Source organism: Cyprinus carpio, chromosome A23 (genome assembly GCF_018340385.1).
Source record: "Cyprinus carpio isolate SPL01 chromosome A23, ASM1834038v1, whole genome shotgun sequence".
Lineage (NCBI taxonomy): Eukaryota > Metazoa > Chordata > Actinopteri > Cypriniformes > Cyprinidae > Cyprinus > Cyprinus carpio.
Genome location: NC_056594.1, coordinates 10304498 through 10332478, shown reverse-complemented (window position 1 = coordinate 10332478; position 27981 = coordinate 10304498). Strand labels below are relative to the sequence as shown.

General features: G+C 37.2%; 1 protein-coding gene across 7 annotated transcripts; it reads left to right on the top strand.

Annotated features, from left to right (window-relative positions):
• Positions 1–27: 27 nt before the first annotated feature.
• LOC109064219 (ubiquitin carboxyl-terminal hydrolase 19-like) lies at positions 28–27825 on the top strand. Of its 7 annotated transcripts, none has more exons than XM_042713024.1 (27): positions 28–433; positions 2276–2599; positions 6544–6675; positions 7069–7205; positions 7552–8057; positions 8161–8473; positions 9356–9512; positions 9594–9665; positions 9764–9879; positions 13120–13152; positions 14953–15170; positions 15272–15464; positions 15559–15692; positions 15807–15965; positions 16346–16456; positions 16601–16711; positions 16837–16938; positions 17122–17262; positions 17359–17477; positions 17594–17737; positions 18502–18839; positions 18918–19031; positions 19118–19334; positions 19424–19576; positions 20369–20535; positions 20618–20793; positions 22815–23481. In XM_042713024.1, the coding sequence occupies exons 5-27, from the start codon at positions 7569–7571 to the stop codon at positions 23094–23096; spliced, it is 4059 nt and encodes a 1352-aa protein (XP_042568958.1). In that variant the 5' UTR covers positions 28–433; positions 2276–2599; positions 6544–6675; positions 7069–7205; positions 7552–7568; the 3' UTR covers positions 23097–23481. The 7 variants fall into 7 exon arrangements, with proteins under 7 accessions (XP_042568958.1, XP_042568956.1, XP_042568960.1 ...); XM_042713022.1 differs by having other exon boundaries at positions 14947–15170; XM_042713027.1 differs by lacking the exon at positions 22815–23481 and adding an exon at positions 26712–27825 and having other exon boundaries at positions 30–433; positions 14947–15170.
• Positions 27826–27981: the final 156 nt, after the last annotated feature.

Here is a 27981-nt window from a genome sequence, read left to right as displayed (position 1 = left end):
AATCTGCGCATGGTTGCAAACGCATAGGGACTGGATGTCCGGAAGTAGACCGTGCGTGTGTTTGTGTGTGGAGCAGGTTGGCGTGATCGCAGTCTCTACCCGGTTTGTTTTTGTTCTCTTAACAAAGTGAGAGTCACGGAGCAGCGGTCGGCTCAGCAAGTGGAGGACGGACACCGTCGTTACGTCTTTGTTTGTGTTTACAATAGCCCTGTTTCTGTTTTAACACCACAAAATGGGTCCCGGTTAAGGATTATTTTGGAAATAAAGAAGAATTCAATTTTTAGGGGGCGAGCTGATGCGGCTCAGGGGCGATCGGCGGCCCGCTGCCGTGTGTGAAGCCTCGGGCTGAATTAGCTGCAGTCGCCGCGGCTCCGCTAACGGAGGAAAGGACACGCCGTTGCGACTCCTTATTACAGAAAAACAACGAAACAAAGTAAGATTTAATTTAAACAACTGCTGTCACATCCAAGTATCGTAATAAGCCTTCACTTGTCCCGTAGGTGTACATACGTTTGTCAGTACTGCTCCACCCGACCTTGCGGTAAAGTGTTTCGGCTCGTGATTAGCTGGGCAGCGCTTCTGTTCCCTTTAACGGGTAACGTTACGGCTAACCGGCGTCTCTTACAACCAGACAACATAGTTAAGATATGTCACACTTCGTACCAATGATATTTAGCTGTATTTAACCAAAATGAACGTTAAGGGACAGTTTGTTAGTGACATGTTTGCAGTTAAAGAGAACTTGAGTGTGGAGTCGCTACGCTAGCCGGGTTAGCAGCCGCGGCGTTAGCGGTCGTTACAGGTTTATAAGCTGATTGAGTTCCCTTGGATACAGTTTTCTCATATGACAACCGAAAAGGAGAACAAAAGTAAAGGTGGGAATGACTAAAGAGATAATATTTTCTCTTTCTCTATATTCATTTTGCATAATGACAGCGAAGTGTCTTGACATTGACAGTAACCGGCATCGTTTTTTGTGGCTAGACGTTAAATATTTTAATAAACAACCAATAAGTATTGAAATCAGAAGGTTTGTTTGGACATCTGATTCTCCGAACACACCAGATTTTTAAAAAGAACGGTCCTTAATTATTATTATTATTTTTTTTTTTATAATGGCAATTAAATTAACACCAATAACCATGATAACAACCACTTATATATCAAAATACAGACTTAGTTTTTTGCTTTAATATTATTATTTTTTAAATCCTACCCGTTGAAATTAAATTATCACCAATAACCATGATAGATCTATATTATAGATCAGTGAAATCCTACCCCACACACCCCGCTTTTGTTTTTGTTTATGTATATGATATTTTACCATAATTGGACAGAGATCGATAATAAAGTCCACATTTGCTGTAATCTTTGTCTAGCAGAATATTCATAATTAAAAAGAAAACCCGAAAGATGAATTTTAATAACTCAAAAATGCCTTCGAAGTCAATACAAAATGTTCTGTTATAAATGTGAGGTCCTTGGATTTCAGAACATGTCTGTTGTTCAGTGACTCTTTTATATCCGATTACATAAAGAAGGATCCTATGAAAATATAGATTTTTCTTTAATCCTACCCGGAAGTAAACAGTTTTTCAAAACAAAGAAATGAAATAAAAGCAGATATATTTATTTCATATTTTACTGTGATGTTTGAAAGTGTTTTAAAGTCAGCATGCAATCACAATCTATTTGATAAACGCATGATTCATCCATGTATATGTCGCATTTGTAAATAAAAATAAAAAATTACCTCGCAATGTAATCAAAATGTCATACCTGGATCATCTCTCTGGTCACGTATGCCAGACTTCTCAAATCATTTAATCCCCTTAAACCCTTCCCCTCTACAACTGACTTAAATCTTGTATTAATTTTTGAGTGCAACACCACATATCTCAAAATCAAACTAACAACAAATGGTTAGAACCTGATGTTTTTTTTTTTGTTGTTTTTTTTTTTTTTTTTTACAAATATCTGTTCCTTTTCCCCTGTGTTTCTAAAATATCTTACGCTTGCGCACACACTGGAGTAATATCGGCTCAAATTATGAAACTTGTTTCAAGCCAAAAGAGTCTGTTTACATCATACACTACACAAATTTCTTCTGTGGGATCTGTCAACTCCAACTGCAGACTGACTTTCTTCATCTAGCGTAGAAAATCTGTGCAAAAGTTGTGTAGTTTATTCTAGACTTATTAATATGTACTGCCACTCAACCAGAGTCTTTTGGTAATACACACATTGCTGTTGTTTTTTTTTTGGTTCACAGTCTCCCTCTGATTCTCTTCTGGGAGTGCTCTCACTTGAAACGCCGCCAAGATAGCTGGACCGGGCAGGAAACGGCACAGCTCAGATCCAGACCCCTGTGGAAGCAGCTCCGGGAGCGAGGTAGGAGACAGCCGACCCATTAGCGGCAAGTGGCTGAAGATGGCCAGCAGCAGTACAGGCCCCAGCGAATCGGGCCGGAGGCGAGGTCAGAGAGGACCTGACGATGCGGTCAGCACCAGTAAGAAGAAGCAGAAGGACAGAGCCAACCAGGAGAGCAAGGAGGCCAAGCGGGCCGTCTCAGCCACCAGCTCAGAGACTAGAAAAGGTGAGGAGGTGACTTAGTTTGTAAACACTCATGAAGTAGGTCTGAATTGCTTTTTCTTATTCAGGTCCTTTACCCCAATTCATTTAATCTCTTATCTTTTTGATTATCATTTCGCTTTGTCTCACACCAGGTGTTACTCTTGGAAATCAAGCTGTTGAGACCTAGACAGATATTTGATTCATATACTTGGGGCAAAAGTATAGTGTGGGATAAAACATTTACTGCAGTGATATCTAATGTAATATGAACTGATAGGAAGCGTCTGTGGTGCAATGTCCTTTTGACCGTTATAAAATGCAGTCTGGCCCATAACTTGAGGTTAAAGTCATTAAAGGTATGGTATAGTCCTTGTCCTATTTTCATGTGCAGAGCTGGGCTGGTTTCCAGTCTGTTACGTAGTGTGGTAAACAGGGAACTGGAAAGTTAACAGACATTAACTGTGTGAAACAAACTGAATTTGTGTAGTTGTTCTGCTATGCTAGTCAGTATTGATTTAGCTATGGCGCTGCACTGCGTTCTTAGCTTGTTTAATAAAATGATTGTTGTGTGGCATTAGAAGCTGGTTTTGGTGGGTATGTGGTGAATCCAGTTTCATTTAGGCTGACATTTTTGATAATCATCTTTTGGTTATTATCTTTGAACAAAACAAAGAGGTTATGAGAGTAAAACTGCAACATTTAACTAAACAAAGTGTTTTTTTTATTAATTATTAAATTAGGGAGTTTTTGATGGTTTATTTGCAACAAGGGAATTTTGTATATATAGATATACACACACATATATATATATATAATCTAAATTACAGATATGTTATTTTCCACTTTTGAAAGTTACTGTCAGTTGTGCTAAATGGATAGTTCACCTAATACTCTAAATTCTGTCATTTATCCACTTCATGTGGTGTTGGCTACCAAAAATCTAAATTCTGTCATTTACTCCACTTCATGAAAGTGAGTGGCTACCATCAACTGTAACTATCATTCTTAAAGTTATGTTTTGTGGTTTTTTTTGGTTTTTGTGGAAACTATCCCTTTAAATAAGCCTTATTTTACCTGTTGACTGTTTATATAAAGACCACAAGTATTGTTTGTTTGATTAGTGGTGGCTTTTTAATCATCTAATGTTATCATGGACTTGGCATTCATGGAGAATCTTAGCTAGGGATGCACTGAAATTTTAGCCACCGAAATTATCGGCCAAAAATGGCATTTTCGTTTTTGGGTCGAGAGAGAAAAACGTCTGAAAATGTATGGCACACCTTCCAGCAGTGTTCAGTGTGCAGGTTTCACTCTCCCTCTAGCCGTGTCATCACTGCATGGTGTGACGCTCCGCTCAATATTCCGCTCTATGAATGTGCGTTCCATTGAGTTGATCACTGCCCATGTGAACGCTCTACTCGTGTACATCTCATGATCACCAGAAAAGCAAAGTCCGCTCAAATAATGTGCAGACAGGAGATATCTATGTAGTATACTTGCTATACTACATAGACTATACATTATTTTAATAATGAAAAAAAAATCTGATATCTGTTGCATAGAACTGAATAAAAATAATATATTGATATTTAATATAAATATATTTACCGTCCAATTTTATTTATATTCAATAAATGTGGTTATTTTATTGGCTTTTATTTTTTTCAGTATCATTAAAATGATTGAGTTAAATGGAAAAAGTTTAATAAAATAATTTTTTATTATTCAATAAAATAATCAAGAATTATTAAAAAGTATTTTTGCTTTCGGTTTTTGGCCAAGTGCATCCAGAATTGTTTTTTTCATTTTTGGTTTCGGTTTCAGCCGACTTTAACTTCTTAGACTTAGTTGAATATACTTAAGTTGACCGGTCTAGAGAGAGATGGATAATGCTTTATGACAGATACAGATTATTTTTGTTTTACATTTAGATAACTGATATGCTGATATGCTTTTTAATTAAAATTTTTTAGTTCTGCTTTCAACATCACAATTAAAGTAGGCATAAGAGAATCTGCTTTATTCGCAAAGTGTGTGCAAACACGCAAAGAATTTTTTTTTTTTTTTTTTAGGAGCTCTTGGTACAAACATACATACATCAGTGTTTTCCATTCATCACGGCCCACCACAGTCTAATCTGTCCTGCCACAGTTTCATAATAAATCGAAGATATATTTATACTTCTCATATAACATAAAAGTTGTTTAACGTTGTGTTTCACGCCATTGCTTTGGCAAGTATCCATCAAACGAATTAAAACTGAAAGCGTAATATGACTTATCAAGTCTGTTTGCGTTTCTTGTTTCAAAGGGAAGCGCACACTTTGCGCATGCGATCAGCTCATGATCAGGTGTTTCCCGCGTCTCAGAGCGGCTCCGTTCACAGTTTCATTAAATTAGTAATGTTTAGAAGCTGGAATTTTCCACCAAAATAGAAGTTCAACTGACGTTTCTGCCAAAATAAAAGCTCAAAACATATACACTGATGCATATATGACATTGAGAACAGAAAGAATATTTAAATAAGTAAGACTAAGGGGAAAAAAAAATAAAAAATAAATTGCCCTTCCACTACGCCTACGTAATACGCCCGAACACCTTGTCATGAAAGCGCTTGCTTGAGCGACCGGAAGATGGAGATTACAGTATATGCGTTTTTAAAAATTTAAATTTTTCTCACACTAAACCATCATTTTGCTTCATATGGCCTTTATTAACACCCCGGAGCTGTGTAGAGTAGTTTTATGATGGATGGATGCAGTTTTTTAGGCTTCAAAAACAGGGGCACCATTCACTGCCATTATACAGCTTGGAAGAGCCAGGACAATTTTAAATATAACTGTGATTGTGTTTGTCTGAAAGAGGAACGTCAGATATGCCTAGGATGCCCTGAGGGTGAGTAAATCATGGGCTAATTTTCATTTTTGGGTGAACTATCCCTTTAACTTCACAGAACCAAAAGAAGGCTAATTCTAAACACTGACACTGACGTTGTCTGGCAGTGTTTTCAGTTTACAATTACAGACGATGTCTGTGACATGTTACTACTGATTGTTGGCAAGCGTATATGAGCGTTTTGTTTGTTTAGTCCCCCTGTGCCAGCCTGTGTCTAGGGCTGTGCCCTTTCTGCTGAGTGTGTTTTGCCTCTGCAGTGCTGTGCTGAGTGCTAAAGTGTTGTAATCTAAGCCTGTGAGTCTCTGCTTCAGTGAAGAAGGGGTTTGTCAAGGTCAGTGGAGTGGCTCTGACCAGCACATGCATGAGAAGACTTCCCTCAGAGAGTATTCCTCACACTCCCTTCATTTACTCGCTGCCCTCATTGCCCTCTCTACATGCATTTGATATAGGTGACCATTGTCTTCCTCTTGTCGAGGTGTCACATTTCGTCTCGGCGAGACGGGAAGGCAGAGCACTATCCCTAAATTAACAGCAGGAGAAACCTATCTCTGTAGTGCTGATTCCCGTCATGTAAGGGGGGCTCATGGGATACTTGCAGATGACATCACATGGAATTGAAGCCCGGCTGTGGGGCGTGGTGGCTTTTTGATGACCTTTCAGATCTGTGTGTCTCAGCAAGAGAGAGAGAGTAACGGGACGGGACGGGGCTAGCTGTCACTTGACCCTGAAGCCTGATCCTTAGAGATAAACACGCTCTCTTTCTCGCTCTTTCCTGGTCACTCTGACCTGTTCGCTAGCATGCACCAAAGTTAAACTCAGTAACAGAGCAGTTTGAAATCAAAGGGAGTGTGGCTTTCTGCTGTGACTGGCTATCAGACTGTGTAGCATTATCATGAAATCAGGTTTGATTTTGCTTTATTAGTTTGTAGTAATCCTTTGTGTATTATCTGTACATAAATGTTCTTTTGTTTTCTCTCTGCTCATCTAATAACACATTTAATTACAGTTAGTGTTATTAGGTAATTTGTTTCTGACTGATCCAGCCTACATAAATATTCTTTTGTCTGTGTAGATTTGTTTGTGGACTGGAAGCAGAATGCTCACGAGGTGATAGTGAGGCTGAACTGTGAAGATGCTGGGGTGCTGAGAGTGGGAGATATTGACTATGCCTTTTCCGATTCGGCCTGCCACATCCGCCTGCCGGGTAAGGACATTATGTGTGCTTGAGTCTGATTTGGTCCATGTTGGTCTTTTTTGTAAGTGTTGAATGTACACTTTTGTTGTGTACACTTTTGAATGTACACATTATTTCTGATGGATCATGTGTCACTGAAGACTGGAATAATGGCAGCTGATTACAGATCTGCCTCACAGGAATAAATTACAATTTAAAATATAATCAATCAGTATGAAATTGTAATATAATTAAATATAATCAAATTTTAATGCTATTTGACAGTATTACTGTTCTTTGTTTTTGATCAAATAAATGCAGCCTTGGTGATCAAATAAGTCATCTTTTAAAGATTTTAAAAATCTTAATGATACCAAACTTATTAAAAAATAGTTTTTATACTGTGATTTGTTTTTTCCTCAGATGGTCGTGAATGGAGCTGCCATCTTCATGAAGAGATTGAAGCCTCCTGCAGTAAACTGCTTTATAAGGAGAAAACAAATGTTCTGCAGATTGTCATGCACAAGAAGATCCCCCTCAACACATGGCCCACCTTTGCTGTAAGAACACCGACGTTCTCTTTGCAGTTTTATTTTGTGCAATAACTAAAAAAAATTTAATTACTAAAAAGATATGGTTTATTTAGACATATTTTTGCAAAAAAATTATCACATATATTATCTATTGAATGTTATATATCAAATATTGTATTATATACATTATATCGTCAGATTGGTCTGTGATTTATTTTTTTTATTTTTTTAAGTTTATCAATCATATTGGTCTGTGAAAGAAGAATATCAGATCTGTATGGCCATGCACATATGCAGCTTTGAGCATTCATAAATGTTTTCCTGGTCAGAGATCCCTCAACCAAGCTTTATTTATTTGTTCCCCATTAAACAGAACAAAAAAAGACAGAAATGGTAAACATCCTTAGAGAGAATGGCAGCAACCACCACCAGTCAACCACAGGGCAGTCTGAAAAATCTGGCGAGATCATTGAGAAAATGCCCACAGCGACCTCTGCTGAGCAGAAACGAGGTAAACCTGACCGAGGGTTGAAGCGAGGGATGAAAGGCAAACAGGTGGAGCTCATCGAGAGCACAGGTGTGAAGGTAGCTGAGATTAAATCAAGTGATAAAGCAGACGCGATCAATGAGCCCAGCACAAAGCGCACCACACAAGTCTCCAGAAACAAAAAGGAGCCCCAACTAGCTCCCTGCTTGACAAAGGAGACTCAATCCAAACCAGCAGTTAATGGAAAAACACATTCATTAGCTGTGAGCAGCGGTGCCTCTTCAGCTAGTAATGCAAAAGACAACAGGGTTCAGATGCAGGTCAAAGGTCAAGGATGCCAGGCATCATCAAGAGAAAAAGAGGTGGACAGGAGGCCAAAAATCAATGATCAGGTGAGACTTATAATTCACTTGAACGTGAAAACAATCAGCAGGAAATGGAATGGTGGAAAAGAGTCTCTCACAGCCTGTTGTCCATCCTTTGTGTTGTTAACAGGTTGAGGAAAATGAAAGTAAGACTGTTTCCTCAGTGTGTGAGCTGAAGGTGGCACAACAGGAGAGTTCTCCTCTAGTGAAAATGCACACTGGAAAAATAGCAGCTGATGAGAGAGAAAACCGAAAAGATGAAAAGAAGCCACAAGTTGATGCTCAGATCCCTAAAATGCTTCCATCTCATGATTTGGTATCTGGAGCGCCTGTTTCAACAGCCTCTAAGAGAGAGGAGTCTCCTCAAAAGAGCTGCACAGAGGAGAAGAGAGACAAGTCCAAGGAGGATCCACATGGAGGGAGCCAAGAGGAGGATACAGAAGGTCAGTTAAGAACAATTGTTGCATCATTTGTTCTTTCATCAGAGCACAATATTAGATTATACAATACAGTTCAAAAGTTTGGGGTTGGTAAGGTTCACTCTCCGTCAAGCGATCTGTGCAATTTTTTTAGTTCATCTTAATGGATACGTATTATCCCTGTATTTGACATTCCGCAAACTCCGTAGTGTGACATTCCATGGTGTGAAGGCACACGACACACATGCAAAGAAAGAGATAGAGCAAGCGAGAGAGTCTTACATACCATGCAGAATTGACACGCTACATGAAAACAATATTCTTTTTTGTATTTTCCTGTCAAAATAACAGTTCATTTGAAATTCTTCCGCTTTTAAGAACAACCATAAGATACTGGCGGTTTCTCCAGTAGTGGGTCGAACTCATGCGCAGTCGGCAATCTCATTGGCTGGCGCTCTCCTATTAGATTCTCTATTGATCCTTTACAGGAAATTACATTTTCGCTGCAGCACACAAAAAACACAACACATGTAACAAACAAGTCATTTCCAACTCAACAGATCCACAATGTAAAACTTAGAAAGAAATAATATATAACAAGAAAATAAAATACATATAATAACATAACTGCAAAACTAAACTGTACTTGGTCTTTACTATATATAGGGCTACAGTACCAGTAATTCATGTTATTATCATAACACATTAAGCAATCATAGAAAGGTCTTTCTGCTGCACACTTTGGGTGATCAGTCTGTGATTGAAGGTGCTATTGATCACCTCCAGGGCTTGGAGTGGATGTGAGGGATTGTTCATTATCGATCTCAGCTTCAAGAGCCTGTTGACTAATGTTAGGGGGCAGGCCTAGTTTACTATACTTTATTTCTCATGATTGATTTGTGTTAGGTCCGGAGCCGATGGTGAACTTGAAGTTTGTGAAGAATGACTCTTATGAGAAAGGGACAGACCTGATGGTTGTTAATGTCTACATGAAAGAAATCTGCCGGCAGACGTCCAGGGTGCTGTTCAGGGAAAAAGACTTCACTCTTGTCTTCCAGACGAGGTGAGAGAGTCATCCACACACAGTGTCCAGAATAAAGATTCCAATTCTTACATTTGCACTAATTGTTGAAACTGTTCACAGTGATCCCAACTTTTTGCGCCTTCATCCGGATTGTGGACCAAACACTGTCTTTAAATGGCAGGTTAAACTCAGGTAAGACTTTCTGATGGGCATCCTAATCTCCATCGATCCACTGGTCAAGTGTATGTTTCTGAGGGTTTGTTCATTGGTCCCATCTGCTGATGTTTCAGGAATCTAATTCAGCCAGATCAGTCCAGCTATGCCTTCACTCCGTCCCGTATCGACATCAGCCTGAAGAAAAGACACAGTCAGCGTTGGGGAGGTCTGGAGGCACCTGCCACACAAGGTCTGCTGCCTGGATTCTGTTTGCTTTTGAGCAAACCCATTATTTTGTCTACATTTATGATACTTTATAGCATTAGCTGCATGACCAGTGTGTCCATGACTAAGGTTTGGGAGGATAAGAACAGCTAGACCCTTGATCTTTCCAGAGAGCTCTGATGTGTGATAGGGAGCATACATGAGATGATTACTGTGGAAAAAGCAGGACTGTTTTTGTTTACATGTTGGAATGAGGGCATGGTCAAGAAGAGGAATGTGACTACAGGGAGTGATCCAGTAACTCAATACGAGTGTGGGACAGGGTCAAGCCAAATGTGCCAGTATGTTCTTGTTAGGGATGCTCATATTGACCGTTTAACCGTTAACCGAAAGTAAGAACGTTGAGCGATTAATTCTATCAGTTAAACATTTTAAAAGTAATTTTTTCCAAGTATTTTTTTATTTTATTTTGCTGCATTATTAAAGAAAAATAATCTATAGATATTTAACTCAATACCACATGTGCCTAAATATTTTGCTGCAAGCACCTACACTTTCACTTAACTGAAGTAGTAAAGTCAACACATTGGTAAAAGGCAATATTGGATAAATGGTTATCCGAGAGTGAATCAGTGGGTGAATGTATTCAAATTCTGAATGGTTTATATCCTAGAAAGCGTGCAAAAGGGTCCCCCCCCCTTATAATCATTAAAAAGCTGTCACTCGTCTCTTCATTCTTCACAATCTCACCGTTCCGTTATATTGAAGTCAAGTCACATTTATTTGTATAGTGCTTTATACAATACTGGTTGTGTCAAAGCAGCTTTACAGTGTTAAACAGGACAATAGTCAGAAACACTGAACAAAACTCCTGATTGAGCGATGAGTGAATTCTAACTTAAACACCTCTGATTGGCCATTGTGTTCATGAAATCAACCGATACGTCTGTGATTGACTACAGTGCTCAACGTTGCAGAAGCCAGTGTTTTCTGCCACGGAACAGGATGCACTCCAGACTAGGGATGCACAATATTATCAGAACGTTATCAGAATCGACCGATAATGGCTTAAAATATAAATATCGGCATCGGCAGATATGACAGATTATGCCAATATGCCTTGCCAATAAATATGAATAACTCTCATGTGCTCAGGGTGTGCTAGCGATAAGATCACATCAGCGGTGTTGTCATTCTTGAAGCAAACTTTTTCCTGAATGATGATTAGATTCACTGTTTTGGATTGCCACATTTAATCAGAGAATGCAGATAAAGAATGGTGTGTTTGGTGTGCAATAGTCAACAGTTACTAGTGTGTGCAGTAGCAGCAGCGGCAGCCAGGTCCTAATGCCCGTCCAGTAAGGCTTTTTATTTACTTAGGGGGCGCTGTTGGCCTACTTGTAGTGCCCTAGGATTTCCCGCAATTCAGAAAACCCTGACATAATAGCGGAATCCTGTCATAAAAATTTAATTTACCGTATAACGCGGAATGTCACGTAATTTGCCAAATTTTGGATAAATAAATCAAAAGTAGGTCAGTACACTTAAATCAAAACGCGATATGGACTAGTGTCTGTGAATATTAAGCCACAAAAATATGATTTAAATATGAATCCTGCATGTTCTGCGTGTCTCTGTATGAATGAATCATCATCATTATATCGTATACAAATAGAAACTTAAAGGTCTTCACAACAACCTATCAAAATAAAAGTTTTTTTTAACCTGAAGAAACTTTGATAAATATATTACTTCATATAATGATTGAATATAAAATATTTGATTATTTTATGGAATAGTCACACAGGTTCTTCCATGTTTTAATTTTAACCATTATGCATCACTTTGTTTGTCAAAAAGAAAGGGTTTAGTTTGTTTAATTTTCATCTGATTAAGATAATGTTTTATGCCTTAATTTATTTACCAGAAACATGTAAATACACAAACACACACAATATATATATATATATATATATATATATATATGTGTATATGTATGTGTGTGTGTGTATTCAAATTCTAATATAAATAAATATATATATTCAAATCAGTTAGTTGCAGGTGCTTTTATTAAAATTTAATTAAACCATTAAAATTAAAATGGAAAACACAGAATTTGGTAAAAATAAAACTGAATTTGAGAGAAAAAATAAGGCCCTAAAATTATTCTTTTTTTTAAAATAAGTTTGTTGTTTTTTTTTGATTTTTATTCTTTTTTTAACTTTTAATAAATTGTTGTACATTTCATGATTTCAATTGCACATGCTTTTTGATTAATACAATTTAATTTATCCATTAAAAGAGTCCAGAATAATTAAAACAGAATTTGGAAAAAAATTCAATGGAATATGGGAAAAAATAAAACTGATATCTTAGGGCCCCATAAAATGAAAGTAAAATATTATACAAATATCATTAAGATTGTGTTTCTGATTAAATAAAGCAGTAATTAATGTCATTAAATCACGAGTATGTTTTGATTTTAAGGTCAGAAGCTGTAGCTTACATGAATAAAAATCACAAACATAACGCTTATAAATTATTCTATATATACAGTTTCATTCATTAATGTGTAATATGTTTTTTCCCCAAACAGATTATGAAAACTTAAATACAAGGAGCTCTAAAAGATTTTCAGATTTTTTACAACTCCTTTGCTTTAGACAATCTACAAATGTTAAATCATCTACAAATGTTACCTCTGCATCTATTTGGAAAAAAAAAAAAATTGATTTGATTTATAGTTATTTTCAAAGCTTTCAATGTACTCTTAGTATTAAAGAACTTAATTATTGTTTATTTAATTCTAATAAGTAAGTTTTTGTTAGAAACCAATCAGAATTAACAATAATTTGTTTAAAATCTCTGCACAGGAGAGACTTGGTGTTGTTTTCAAACAAAAGGAAATATATCGGTATCGGTATCGATTATCGGCCAAAATGAGCTGAAAAATAACAGCATATCAGATAACAAACAAAAATCCAATATCATGCATCCCTGCTCCAGACTATGCCCCACAGCACGTTGACATGTTCATTTTTTTCAAATAAAAGCTACACAAGTTGTGTTCTGAGGTAGACCTGCTATTTATTTTTATCCCTGACGAAAAACATGCGGTTCTTCAAATAGCATCTAAGGATTCAGAGTGTGTTTTTGTTTTGTCATCTTAATTTGTTAATTATATAAGTGAAAAATATTTAGTGTAGGCCTATTTATTTTATTCTTTTTATTTATATTATTTTATTCTGTTTTTCTTTGTTCTCAGAAGTGCTGCAGGTGCGTGATAATTCAGATGCAGGTGCGTGATAATTCAGATATGTGTGAATTCAGGTTCTGTTGTTGCTGTATTGTTCTGTATCCTCCTGTTTGCACATGTTAAAATATAAAAATAATAATAATAATAATAAAATATGTATTATCATTGTTTTAATGAGTCAAAGGCACTTGTCCATTCAATTATGTATTTAATACTAATTTAATGTTCTAATCTTCTCAGTTAAAGGTTAATACTCGGATAACGAGCGGCGGTTGTCGGTCGGGAAAATTATCTGAAATGAGCATCCCTAGTTCTTGTGTTGGTGCCAGGCTCCTGACCCACACTGCTCTACATAGCCTTCTCTCAAATATAGCTGCCTCTCCAACATTGCATTTTACTAGAGCTGTGACGATCTGTTTATATATTGATATTGAGGTTTATATATTGAATCGTCACTTTAGATCCTTAGTTTAAAATGTATTTGTTTATATTGATGAAACCATATAAGAGAGAATGGCATCATCCCACAAATTGATTCCACACTTTTGTTTCAGATTCAGGTCTGATAAATTCAGAAAGAGTTCCAGTATAGTGATGTGTCCCAAATTAATTGTATCATGATTGTTCAGTTGTGATTATGTTAATTCACATCATATACACTTACACTACTGTTGAAAAGTTCACACGCATGTTTGTTGATCTCTACAACGCAATGGCCAATCAGAAGTGTTTAAGTTAGAATCAAGTCACTGCTCAAAACCCTCGAGTTTTTGTTCAGAATGCTGCCTGCTCATGCTAATCCTTTCTCATTAACAGCGACAAGACATAAGAGATTCATTATTCAGTGTAGACTACTTTATTGATTTTTAATGGAACGTTGTGAGATCACAAACTGAGATGAGTGACCGCTTTCTAGAGATTGTAAAGTGAGTGGATAAACGTAGTATAAAGGAATTGAATAAAAGTATTGTTTTTACATGCTGCAAAGTTTTGGAAATCACTTCTACATATAATTTCGTGATACACTCCTGAAAATGCAATCGACAGTTATACTGGCATAGGACAAGAATGTGGCATGGCAAAATTGATGGCAACAATGTAAATATAGAGCCATTGCTTATATATTACATCTGCACTTTACTTGAGTATAGTCCATCTGATTAGTAAAATTAAAATGTATGACTCCGCAAATTCATTAATTACAACAACTGCAAACAACAAATGAATTGTGATTTTTATCGTATCATTTTGTTTATGATGCATAAAAGTCAGTTTTAACAGTGAAAAGTAATATACAGACAGTGATGCATGTGCAACTTGCATAGTTCTGATCTACCTAATATAACGTCTTAATCGTAATATGGTTAGTTTCTATTAATATTGAAAAACATTGAAGATCCCTGCATTAAATTGATCAAAAGTGATTGTAAATACATTTATAATGGTGCTAAAAGATTTCTGTTTCTAATAAATGCTGATCTTTTGAATTTCTATTCGTTAAGGGATCCTGAAAAATAAATATCACAGTTTCCACAAAAATATTCATATTAGAATCAACATATTAGACTGATTTCTGAAGCATCATGTGACACTGAAGACTGGAGTAATAGCTACTTAAAATTCACATTTGCATCACAGAATAAATTACATTTTAAAATGCATTAAAATGGAAATCAGTTATTTGAAATTGTAATATTTCACTATTACTGTTTTTACATCATTTTTTGATCAAGTAAACGCAGCCTTGGAGAGCATAATAGTTGTTAATAGTGAGCGTAATATTAGAAGCTATGATATTTGGCTGCTAACCACAAGCTCTGTTGTCATCTGTTTAAGGTGCAGTGGGGGGCGCCAAGGTTGCTGTGCCCTCCAGCCCTTCTACTCTTGAAAAGAGCCAGCCAGGAAGCAGCCAGCATGCACTTCCTGCTAAAGAAGAACCACGAGTGGGAGAGGAGAAAGCCAAACCCCCTCGAGCCCCAGAGGACTCAGGTCTGGATGCCGTGGCCCCACGCTCAGTCTCCGAACACATGTCCCTCAAACAGGAACCAACTGTTGTTACGGTAATAATGAGTGCATCGTCTGTTTGTCACACATGATAATCTAGTGTGCTATAACTGGTCTCAGGACTATTAGTTATGACTTGCCCTTTCTTTGTCCACAGCCCAAGCCCACCTGCATGGTGCAGCCCATGACTCACACTCCTCCTGCAGGCAGTGAGAGAGCTGAAGAAGTGGAGGAGAAGAAAGTGTGTCTCCCCGGCTTCACTGGACTGGTCAATCTGGGAAACACTTGCTTTATGAACAGTGTGATCCAGTCCCTCTCCAACACACGGGAGCTCAGGGATTATTTCCATGGTCAGTGGCAATTTGATTGATGAGAACTGCTTCTTTGTTGTATGGTTGTGTGTTCTACCCAGGTGTGTGTTTTTGTGGTGTTTGTTATTTCCAGACCGGGGGTTTGAGTCTGAGATTAACTGTAGTAATCCATTGGGCACGGGTGGACGGCTGGCCATTAGCTTTGCTGTTCTGCTTCGAGCGCTGTGGAAGGGCACTCACCACGCATTTCAACCCTCCAAATTAAAGGTATCCATGCAGCAGCAAATCTCTCCTCTTATACCATATCTTTTAGTTTCCAATATGTAGTTATGTAAGTAACATATAATAACAGTGTTTTTTTCTTTTCATTTCTCTTCATAGGCTATAGTAGCCAGTAAGGCCAGTCAGTTTACAGGCTACGCACAGCATGATGCTCAGGAGTTCATGGCTTTCTTGCTGGACGGGCTGCATGAGGACCTGAACCGCATCCAAAACAAACCATATACAGAGACCGTTGATTCAGATGGCCGTCAGGATGAAGTGAGCACTTGTTTTTGTCTCAAAACGGACTGCATATACTGCATCCTAGCAGAGTGTGTTGCTAATAAGCATGTCCAATAGAGTCCAAAAGTCTGAGACCACACTGGCAATCTGAGATTCAGAATCTAATTTATATCTGACAGTTGACAAAGCATTATGATGTCAAATTAATAGGAAAGATTCTGTGCTGTCATTAATCAAATAATTGAATATGTGACATTTGAGCATGTGAATTCAAATACCAAGACAGACCAAATGGATAAATAAAGAAATCTGAAAGTAGTCTTAATATGTTTGTATCATGTGAAGTGATAAGTCACCACAAGAGGCTTTCCCATGATAATAAATCTTTGAAAATTGTTCTTATTCACGGTTGGCAGGTTGTTGCAGAAGAGGCGTGGCAGAGGCATAAAATGAGGAATGATTCCTTCATTGTGGACCTCTTTCAGGGCCAGTACAAGTCAAAGCTGGTGTGTCCAGTGTGTTCTAAGGTAATACATCAAGAACTACGATTCAAATTCATAAAGTCAGTAAAAACGGTCAAATTCTGAAATTTATTATTTTCAGTATCTCTTAGCAATATGGTTGTTGAAGTTTTCTCATCGTTTTTATTTATTTATTTTTTTTTTATTAAGGTTTCCATAACCTTTGACCCCTTCCTGTACTTGCCTGTCCCGCTACCTCAAAAGCAGAAGGTGTTGACTGTTTTCTATTTCGCTAAAGAGCCTCACAAGAAACCAGTCAAGGTACACAAAACAACTTTCTGAAGTTCTTAAGTAAGCCTGTGCACAAAAGGCTCAGATTGTTCAACCTTTTTTAAATTGATAATCTTTTTTTATAAATATTTGACCTAAACATTTTGCTTGTGTAGTTTTTGGTCAGTGTGAGTAAAGAGAACTCAAGCACGGCTGAAGTACTGGAGTCAATATCTCGCAGTGTGAGGATCAAACCAGAGAACCTGTGGCTGGCAGAGGTATGATGATTCGGTTCTGAATATTAGTTTTATCTTGATTATCTAGTTATAATCGTTGGAAGCCTCTTTCACAGTAGAAAATAAAATTTGGTAAATCATCCAGATCTACTGATGTGTCTCTTGTGACGTTTATGAATTTTATTCTTCATTAATAGATAGTGTTCCCTCAATATTTTCTCCCAGGTGGTGAAGAACAGGTTCAACAGAATCTTCTCACCGCCTCAATCTTTAGACACAGTCTCGCCCAGTGACCTGCTCTTCTGCTTTGAGGTGTTGTCTAAAGATCTTGCCAAAGAGAGAGTGGTGCTGCTGAAGGTCCAACAGGTACACCATTATTGTCACTCTTCTTATTTTCCTAGGTTTTGTGGATGTTCTTACTATGATATAATGTATTGATTGTGTCTTTGTATTGATCTTCAGAGACCTCTGGTTCCAAGCATCCCAATCACAAAGTGCGCTGGCTGCATGAAGCCTCCTGCCTCTGATGACGAGAAGCTCAAGCGCTGTACTCGCTGTTACCGCGTCGGCTACTGTAATCAGTGAGTTTTCATCTATTCATTACAATAGATGTGTTGTGCTGGCTCTGAGATCATGCTTGGGATTTAGAGACTTTGCCTTGGCTAGTGGATGTTAAGTTTCTTTCCTCTGATTACAGGGCCTGCCAGAAGAACCACTGGCCCAATCACAAGACCACATGCCGGCCAAATGTGGAGAACATTGGACTGCCGTTTTTAATTAGTGTGCCTGAGTCTAGGCTGACTTGCTCCCGCCTGACACAGCTTCTGGAAGGCTACTCTAGGTATGATTTTCTCTTCACCATGAATGTGATTCGTGGATTAATTGCAATATTTAACCATCATAAAGTGAAAGCTTATCATTTGTACTTGTACACATTCAAGTGATTTTAAACCATTCTAGCACAAGTAGAGGCAAAAGACAACTTAACTCAGATGTGTATTAATTGAACAAAAAAGACTGAGAAAGAAATTGCATGTGTATAATTATATTGGATCTGTGCTTCAGGTCTTAAAGGAACAGCAGCCTATAAATACCTGCTGCTGTCTGTCATTAATGTTAATAAAACAACAAAACAAAGATTAATATATATTTCATTTATACAGTGAACACTGCACTGTACCTTATTACATTTCTATTCCTGAATGTTATTTTATTTGTAACTTATTGTATGTATCTATGCTTGTGTATTTGTTGAGTGTGCTTTAATAAATGGAAAGCAAAGTTACATTGATATAAATTTTCTTTTTCATGCTTTAAGTTTTATATTTTATACATTTTTATATACTTATTTACTATATTTAATAGCATTTTTATAGAATTTTATTATAGCATTCAAAAACAGTTTTGTATTTTATATACATAATTTTATAGCATTAACAGCATTTCATTTATTGTTATTTATTGTTTATTTTTAGGTTTGTGTAGTTATTACAGCATTTATTTATAAATGATTTATTTGTTTAGACTGGGATATTCTGACATAAAAAGTAAAATCTTTTAACTAGGAATCAGCAGCACTGTGTAAACCTTCATTTCTGTGTGCAGGTACTCTGTCAATGTGTTCCAGCCACCTTTCCAGTCTGGTCGGACGTCTCCAGAGGCCAGCCTGTCCCATGTTGACCTGGACTCCATGGCGAGCAATGTCTCAGAGTGTCAGGAGCAAGAGGAGGAACTGTCATCTGCAGGAGAAGCGGAAAACCAAGCGGAGCAGGGTGACTCTGGCACAGCCCCACAAACTGAGTCCGCGTCTGTTATCTCCGCTGCAGGTGGGGACACTCTCTCCACACACACCAGTGACTCAGGGTGCTGTGAGCTCGCCACCAGCTCCCAAGATTCTTTGGTGGAGAAAGAAACCTCATGTGAAAAGGCTATAAAACCAGAAGGTTAGTTGGTGTTAAAATCTTCGCTAAAGTCTTTGTTTGTTGTGGACTAATAGTCAATTGCTGTATGTTCATTGGTAGCTGTAGTGACCGGGTATCAGCAGCCTTTTGAGTCAGCCACTGGAAGTGCGTCTCAATTCTACATCACAGTTCTGGACTCAAGCCAAAAGGAGGACAGAAAACTTGAGGACAAAGGTCAGTCAGAGGTTTCTGGATGGATTTGTTTTATAAAATGCTTGTGTTGGAGCTACGTATCTTTATCATCCCGGTGCCACCTACAGGTGATGCGATACTAGAGCTGCCTGATGACTGCACGCTAGAGCTGGTGTGGAAGAACAACGAGCGGCAGAAGGAATATGTGCTGGTCCGCTCTAAAGAGCTGGAGTTTGATGAAGACCCTGGCTCTGCTACAGAGACATCCAGGGCAGGACACTTCACCTTAGAGCAGTGCCTGAACCTTTTTACCAAACCTGAGGTGCTGGCCCCTGAAGAGGCATGGTATGGACAGACGTGTCAGTTTCAAAGTGTGTATAAATGACATCATAAATGTGACTGTCCCACATATATCTTCTCTTGTTGTGGTTCAGGTATTGTCCTAAGTGTCAGCAACACAGGGAGGCCTCTAAACAGCTGCTGCTTTGGCGTCTTCCCAACGTGCTTATCATCCAGCTCAAGCGCTTCTCGTTTAGGAGCTTCATATGGAGGGACAAGATTAATGATATGGTTGATTTCCCAGTCAGGTACACTGAACTATACTCTTGTCTCACACGTGGTCACTAGCACAGGGGTTCAAAAGTTTGGCATTTGCCAGATTTATTTTAATGTTTTTGAAAGAAGCATTTTATGCTCACCAAGAATGCATTTATTTGATCAAAAATACAGTAAAACAGTAATGTTGTGAAATATTATTACAATATAAATGAACTGTTTTCTATTTTAATATATGAAAATATATTACTCCAACAATATATTACAAAGTATGCACGTAACAAAAATCGGGTAGTATGCATAATATTCTGTTGACGAAAATGTCACGTGCACTGTACTCAGACCCTCGCTTATGTGGAAAAACCAAAGTATACTTTGGCCTATAACTTTTGATCAATTTAATGTGTTCTTTCTGAACAAAAGTATTACTTTTATTTAAAAAATAAATAAATAAAATTGACAGTGTTATTTTAGTACCAAGATAATATTATAGCTTTAATTAATATTCTGAATTTATTTGTCTGTTCACATTGTTTTTAAAGTTTCAGAAGTGTTGCTTCTGAATTCTAAGAGTGGTTTGGAAAAAAGTTACACCGTTAATTAGATACAAAGTGAAAATGAAAAAATGACAAACCCTGTAATAGCAATAATACGTACTCAGTTGTTTGTGACACTACAAAAATAATCCTGATAAGTTTAGGTGGCGTTTAGTAGCAGTATGAACTGTGAACTTGTCATTTGGCTGGATAGGTTTGTTTATTTTTTGTTTATTTTGGATTGACCGTATAATAGATGTTTTACCTAGATTTTTCTGTCTTCATCAGAAACCTGGACCTGAGTAAGTTTTGTATTGGTCATAAGGGTGACATCCAGCAGCCCCCCATCTATGATCTCTACGCTGTGATCAACCATTATGGTGGCATGATCGGAGGACACTACACGGCCTACGCTCGTCTTCCCAGCGACAAGAACAGCCAGCGCAGCGACGTTGGTACGAGTGAGCTCTTCTAGATCAGTAATGTCTCACCAGCTATGATGTGAAACATCTCACTGTCTGTCGTTTATTCTTTCAGGCTGGCGTTTGTTTGATGACAGCACAGTAACAACGGTGGAAGAGAGTCAGGTGGTTACACGTTACGCCTATGTGCTGTTCTATCGCCGCAGGAACTCTCCGGTAGAGAGGCCATCTCACTTACTGGGGCCCCTTGGAGCCGAATCCTCTGCTGCAGCCGGCGGTGCTGCCAGTCAGGTGAGCTCAGCTCCTTCTCAATTCACTGCACCCCAATGGAAAAACAGTTTAATCTTAGTGGAGCAGCTATATACTTGTTCATTAAAGTTGCAAGGGATTGGGTAACATTCCTGGTAGATTCTCAAAATGGAAAAAAAAAAAGCTGTGTTTCTCCATCGTTCATTTTTTAATGAGCTGTGTCTCAGAAATGCTCAGACAACATCAGCTGATTATAATTTAATTAGGCATTTCATGAGAGATTATGTGTTCTTGGATGTTCTGGAATATAATCACCTTGTGATATCTATCAGTCATGACTAATAGATGAATCACAAAGCATCATGAATATTGAGTTAATTTGATGAGTTGTGTTATGATCTTCTGACTTTTTCTGATTATTGCTCTTTGTTCATGACTTTTGCGAATCTCAAAAGGTGAAAATATACAGAAATCACATTTGCACCTTGGTTTCAACAGTTTCTAACTAGGGCTGGGTATCGTTAAAAAAAATTCAAAATCGATACTGATACCTTGACTTCGATTCTGGTTCCCGAACGATACTTTTTTCAATACCAATTTTATGAAATCCGTTTTAACAAGACAGCATTAGACATTACCTAAAAAAAACTTTGGTTTCTCATCTCATCTCCTGAGCCACTGCACAAAAGAACAAAATGTAACCAAGAAAATATATCAGTGCAAATAGTTTTAATAAAGTTCAAATAGTTTTCAGTTTCCACATCTTTTAGGCTATGTTTACACAAGTGCGTTTTCATTTGAAAATGCATAGCTTAGACAGAATTATAATTTCTATTCCTTTTCCACTGCTTCCAGCGCTGTCTGCCTGTGTTTTCTCCTCCGCGATCGCTGTTCTAACTCATTATCTGCTCGTATGTCAATCATATTACGTGTTCATAACCCACCCTGTTACTGAACATCCATTACACTTCCACGTTCAGTTCTGTACATAAAAAACCCAGAAAAACATTTATAGGGATAAAACATGAAGCTAATAAACAAACGATTACAACAGTATATGTTTTGTATTGTAAGTGATTTTCATAAGATTCTGCCTATTTTCATAACAATACAGGGTTTAGAAATGCTAAGCAGGTGTAGTGATTAGCATAATATATAAGGCTACAAATAACACATTTCAGCAACATTATGTGGCCAAAACCCTCAAGTTATTACAAACACTCGATGGTGGTTTAAAGTGAGTTTTGAGTAAAAGCACAGTATGAATCTGCAGCATGAAGCTACAGTGTGCATGAATGGTCACGTAACACGCGTTTTCGGTCGTCTAGTGTGGATGGTGATCTTCTCTGAAAACGCCAGTATGGACGAGGATTCCGAAGATGTTCATTTTCCTTGATGCCTCACCAGAGGCAATCACCAGCACTTGATTTAGGCACATCAAGCTTGCTTGCATGCTTATTGGCTCACTGACGTTGATGAGGTATTGAAATTTCATACCAAACGATGACATTATTCGATACTCGGTATCAAGGCAATTCGGACAGTGCCTAAAAAGTATCGAACTTGATACCCAGCCCTATTTCTCACCAGAAGTTTCTTCACATCTTGTTCTCAGCTCTGTTGAACTTAAGACTGACCGTCGTAAAACTTTGAAAGTGATTCAGTAACATCAGCATCTTTAAAAAATAATAGATTATGATGCACATGAACCAAGTTAAACATTTTGGTACATTTTAGGGGAATATTTTGCATCAGTGGTCCATTCTTAAAGTTCAAGCTGGTGATTTATGGGTCCAAGGAAATGATTTGCCTTTAATTTAGTAGATGTGTCAGTCACAGGCTGTGTACATTGATTCAAAAAGCTATGATTTGAAAATGCTACTCTTGGACACGAAGAGGCCTCTTGGGGTCCTTTTGCATGCTATTTTGCTTACCCATCCACCTGAGTGTGTGTGAAACTGGATCAGTGAGCTCTCTGATACACAGTGTAATTGGTGTTCTACGGTGGAATGATGAGGCAAGGCCCTTTCCCAGAAGCTGACACAGGTTTCCGCCAATCGCAGGCGTCTCTGATATGGCAGGAACTGGAGGAGGATGAGGAGGGGCAGCGAGAGGCCTCTTTTCGGAGCCTGTTCTGCCCCGGTCTGCGTGGAAGAAGAGCCAGGATGAGATCAGAGGAAGAAGAGGAGGGCAGGGCAGGACATTCTCACCGCAGACGAGACCGCATCTCAGATTACTCTGATGGCGAGCATCTGAGATATTTCATCATGGGCACTGTGGCGGCAGTCCTAGCCTTGCTGTTCAACCTCATCTATCCTTTGTTGTACTGGTCCAACTGGGCTTAATTTACTGGTCACTACAGCCGCAGACCCTCAACAGAAACTAAAGATTTGCACTTTGCGTTTTTCTTTGCTTTGTTTTGTTAATCATCACTCTTCTCTTAGCAACTTCAGTGTTGTTTAGCTTGGGAGTCACACAGCCTGATATATATCCATGCTGTTTAGGGTTGTGTTTTTATTTTTTCATTTGTTATTTTTCAATAATGTCCAGAATGTTTCATGAACACTCAGGAAAAATGTAATAAGTATATGCATTTAAGGTTGACAAATTCTCAGAGCAGTTAGAAGGACGCCACCTTTTTAGCCAGACTTGAGATTTTATGTTAGCTCTATGACCAATCAATAAATCAAAACTTCGATTAAAACTATTTTAAGGGATCCAAAAAAAAAACAATTCCAAAAGTGAAAATTGTAATTTCCTCAGTCATGTTTTTCCAATCCTGTATGACTTTATTTTTCAGAACATAAAAGAAGATATCTTAAAGAATGTTGGTAACAAAGTAGTTTCCGTTTCCATTGGATTTTTTTTTCTCCATACAATCAGTGACGCATTAAGCCTTTGCGGGGCCCTGGGCTGACGCAACTTTGGGGGCCCCCTACCCACCCCCTTCCGTTACTCGCCAATCAAAATAAAAAATGCAATCAAACACTGTATAAAGATGCGCACTATATACTCGTGAAATAAAAACAAACTCAATGCAAACATCATAATCACATAGAAGGCAAAAATAAATAAAAAATAATAATAATATGTAGGCTACATAAACAATATTGTCGAGTAATAATCTTACAAATCAACAACAGCCCAGCAAATAAAATTAAATATCATTCACCACTAAAAGGGCTTCTTCCTGCTCTTCTTATAATGCGCTAGAAGTTATAGACATTTTTAAAAATGTATAAATTTGTTTCTCTATTTAACAACATTAACTTACTGTACAATAGTGAAAGACATCTTCCCTCAGGTATTTGTATTTGTAGCTATTTATTAAACACATAAACACAAAAGCAGTTGACCATAGTGCTGTACAAATAAAATCAAAACCAGTAAAAAGAATAACATCAGTAAACTTAAAAGATAATTTAACATACAAAGTTTAAAAAGCCAGTAAGAAAATAAGATTTCAATATTTAGTTTTAAACTCATAGACAGAATTTGAAGCTTTCACAGATAAAGGAAGGCTATTCCATAGCCTTGGTCCAACTATTGCAAATAGTAAAAGGTAAATAGTATGTTTTCTAGCTGGATGTTGTGTTTACGATCAATAATCACATCTTTGCATTCAACCAAATTGACTTCACTGTGAAGCTGAGCGACTAGATGGCAGAGGATTCCGCTTGGTCTTAAAGCCTTGTTTGAGCGGCTACGTTTGAGTAATTCAAACAATGCTTTGGGAAAAGAATAATTTATTTGTTATTTGTATGGTCTAGGTGGTCATTCGGCGTATGCCTGCAAATACGGAACAAACTGATGCCTTAAATATGGGATGATCCCGTATTATATGGAACGGTTGGCAGCTCTATATAAAATGCAAAAGAGAATTGACTCGGGGGGTTCTTAAGTGTTTGAGGCCCTGGGCTGCAGCACATGTGGCCCATTAGGATAACGCGGCCCTGCATACAATGGAAGTCAATGGGCACTAAAGCGGTTTGGTCACCAGTGTTCTTCAAAATAATATATTTTATGTTCATACAGGTTTGGAAGGACACAAGGGTTAGTAAATGGTGACAGAATTAAAAAATTTTTTGTGTATGAATACAGAAAAGAAAAAAGATAGAAAGAAAAAAAAACAATCAGTGAATAAATAACAAAGAACTGAACAGACAGGTTACCAGAGGCATCACATACAGTTCTTACATCCTTATACAGTTACATATTTTCATCCCCCCAGACACACTTTATTTCACAGGTTCATGCTCACACTTTTTTTTATTTTTTTTTATTTATTTTAATTTCTAATATGTTTTGTTGATCTTATTTTTTTATTTTATAAATTATTTTATTTTGTTTTGTCTTATTTTTTTTTTGGTGTATTGTATGTTTTGTTTTTTTATTTTTTTTGTTATATGGTGTTCTTTTGGGAGTCCACTCATTGTCTTCATCATCAAAAGAGACCGAACACCTTTAACTTTTTTTTTTTTTTTTTTTTTGGTTTAACAGTAAAATCTATGTAATATACTTTTGTTCAATAATATTTTTCATTTATTATTTTATTTTTTTTTTTTTTTTTTTGTGGAAATTTTATGGTACTAATGAATTTTTATGGCATTATTTTTTTTTTCTTTTTTTTTTCTTTTTCTTATTTCCAATTGTTGCAATATTTCAGACAATACCTTTAATCATAGTGGGTGAATTATTGATTTTATTTCACACATTTCCAAAATGTGGATGTGTCCACTTTTTATATTTTGAAGTTTAAAACCCTTCATCGCTATGTCCTTTTTCCTGCATTCTTGCTGAACTGATTTTACACATTTGCAAAAGCATCTGTCACTCTTGTTGTTTCAGAGTGTCACCCCTTCATTGCTTTGTACTTTTTTTTTGACAGGCTGATTTGTAGAATCTTCATGCAAAAACGTATGTATTTTCGTATTATTCCCTATTTCTTGTTCATGTCCTATGGAAATCATTTTTGACCAAGAAGGCCACAAGTGTGACTCCTTTTGTTTTTTTTTGTTTTTTTTTGTTATTTTTTTTATGACCACTTAGCCTTTTTGAATCATTGCCTCAATTTTATTTTGTTTAAATAGCAAGTGCCATAAAAGTCACCTTTCAAGTTTCATACCTTTCAGATGAAGTTAGAATTTTGAAAAATTAAAAAAAAAATTTAGGCCAGTAGTGACCAAAGAACACCAGAGGGTTAAAAATAGATTAACTGATTACCATTTTGTGAGTCTACGAGGCAGATCTGCTCAGTACTGTACTTCTGAGTTTTTTCCCCTCTACTTTGCATCAAGCCTAGTTGCACATGTTGTAAATTGAGATGAGATCCACATATTGTAAAATGAATGGTACCAGGGTTTTTGGATATGTGGCTGTTACAAAAGTCTCAGGGATGCTGGTGGGCTATAATGGTTGATGTGGCTGTCCACACTATAAAGCCTAAAGACATTTGGCTTCTGTGAATGCCTCCGGTCTGGAGACCATGACCGAAACAATCCCATCAGATTGTTATAATACCTCACTAAGGTCATAGGTCAGGATTATGTCATGATGGGTGTTCCTGTTTGAAATGCTACTGGTTCTAATTGAAAGGTAAATCTTTGAGCACAGGACTGCTTTGTGCATGTATGTTATCATTTAGGCAGTAATTGAATATGTTTGGGTAAGTGCTTTTTATTTAAATATTATCTTAAAATGACAATATGTCCATATTATTTATGATGCTGCACAAAATGTCCCAGCAATAATTAAGACCACTTTAAATGCTGCTCAATTGTAATAGTGCCTGTATCACGCTCTTCATAAACAATAAATAACTCAAGATGACCCTGTCTTGAAATCACTCATTTGAAATAGTTGAATACTTAAACTTTGTTTTTGTGTGTGTGTTGGCATCCAAGACTCCACTCAAAAGATGCATAAAGTTTCTCCCTTTATAATGGTGGTTTATTTTACAGGCTTCTAGCCAGAACCTGTTTGGGACAGACCTGGACCCAGACGGACCGCCTCAGTTGAGCACGGAAGTGACCTCTGACATGTTTGCACACTCTGGAGAATGTGCCGCCCCGTCCTACAGCAGCATGGAGGAGGTAGATTGAAACTTCACCCAGTCAGGGAGACTTGCTATCTCAAAAAAAAAAAGCAAAAAAGAGAAAAATAGACATTAGTACTCACAAGTGGATCTAGCATGGCAAAGGTGCTCAATTTAGTTTTTTGTTTTTTTTACATTTGCAATGTGGACATAAAGGCCACATTGCATTTCCAGTGCAAAGACTGTTTGGAAACGGCTGATTAAAGATGACATGCTTAAAGTAAAGACTAATCCTCCAACACATTCACAAATAATTCTGTTATTCTGAAAGGTGCACACATTGAAATACACTGTCATAAGAAGAAGCGCACATGTCTCTAAGGTTTTTTTTTATGTATATATGTAATCATTTTAACAGAAATTATGCCATTCACAATTTTACATGGTAGGTTTCTAATACAATGTTTATCTTGCTTGTATTTACACGAGGTGTTACTTTTGTAAAAAAAAACAATCGGCGAGTGCGAACAGCATGGTTGCTTTGGATGCACAGAAGAGTTTGGTGTTTGTTCTCACTGAAATGTCTCCTGGCCTGATGTGTTTCTCTGTAAAGAGTCTGGAGGTGTTGTGTAAAAGTTTTTGCAGGTGTTGTAGGTGAGATTTTAAGTGTGGACAAGGCAGATTGTTTGAGGTTTTTTTTTTTTTTTTTTTCTCACACTCAGGCCATCTCTCAGCTTGATGTTCTGTTCTTTCTTTCTCAGACAATCAAGTGATTGAAATTCTTTTGTTTTACTCCATGTCAGATCCTGTGGAAATGCAAAAGCTTGATCGTTTGAGATGCATGTTGACCTACAATAGCCCTAGTACTGTGTATCATATATCATCTCTTTTGTTTTTCTAAGTTTTGAGTATATTGCTGTTTTCGTGTTGGACTGCATAGCAAGCAAGCAGGAACTGGGGGATTTGATCGTAAGAATGCTGCTGTGAATAAAACAAATGGTTAATATAAATAAAGGCCTTTTTTGTGTAACAACCTTAAATGTTACAGTTGTATGTGCATATTTATTTGTCAAGTTTCACATGTTAAGTTTAGAAGTAAAATATTGTAACAAGCAGGTGAACCTCATGAAAACTTAATGAAGGCAGTAACAAAGCAATATTTAAAAAAAAAAAAAAATTAATACAGTCTATATATC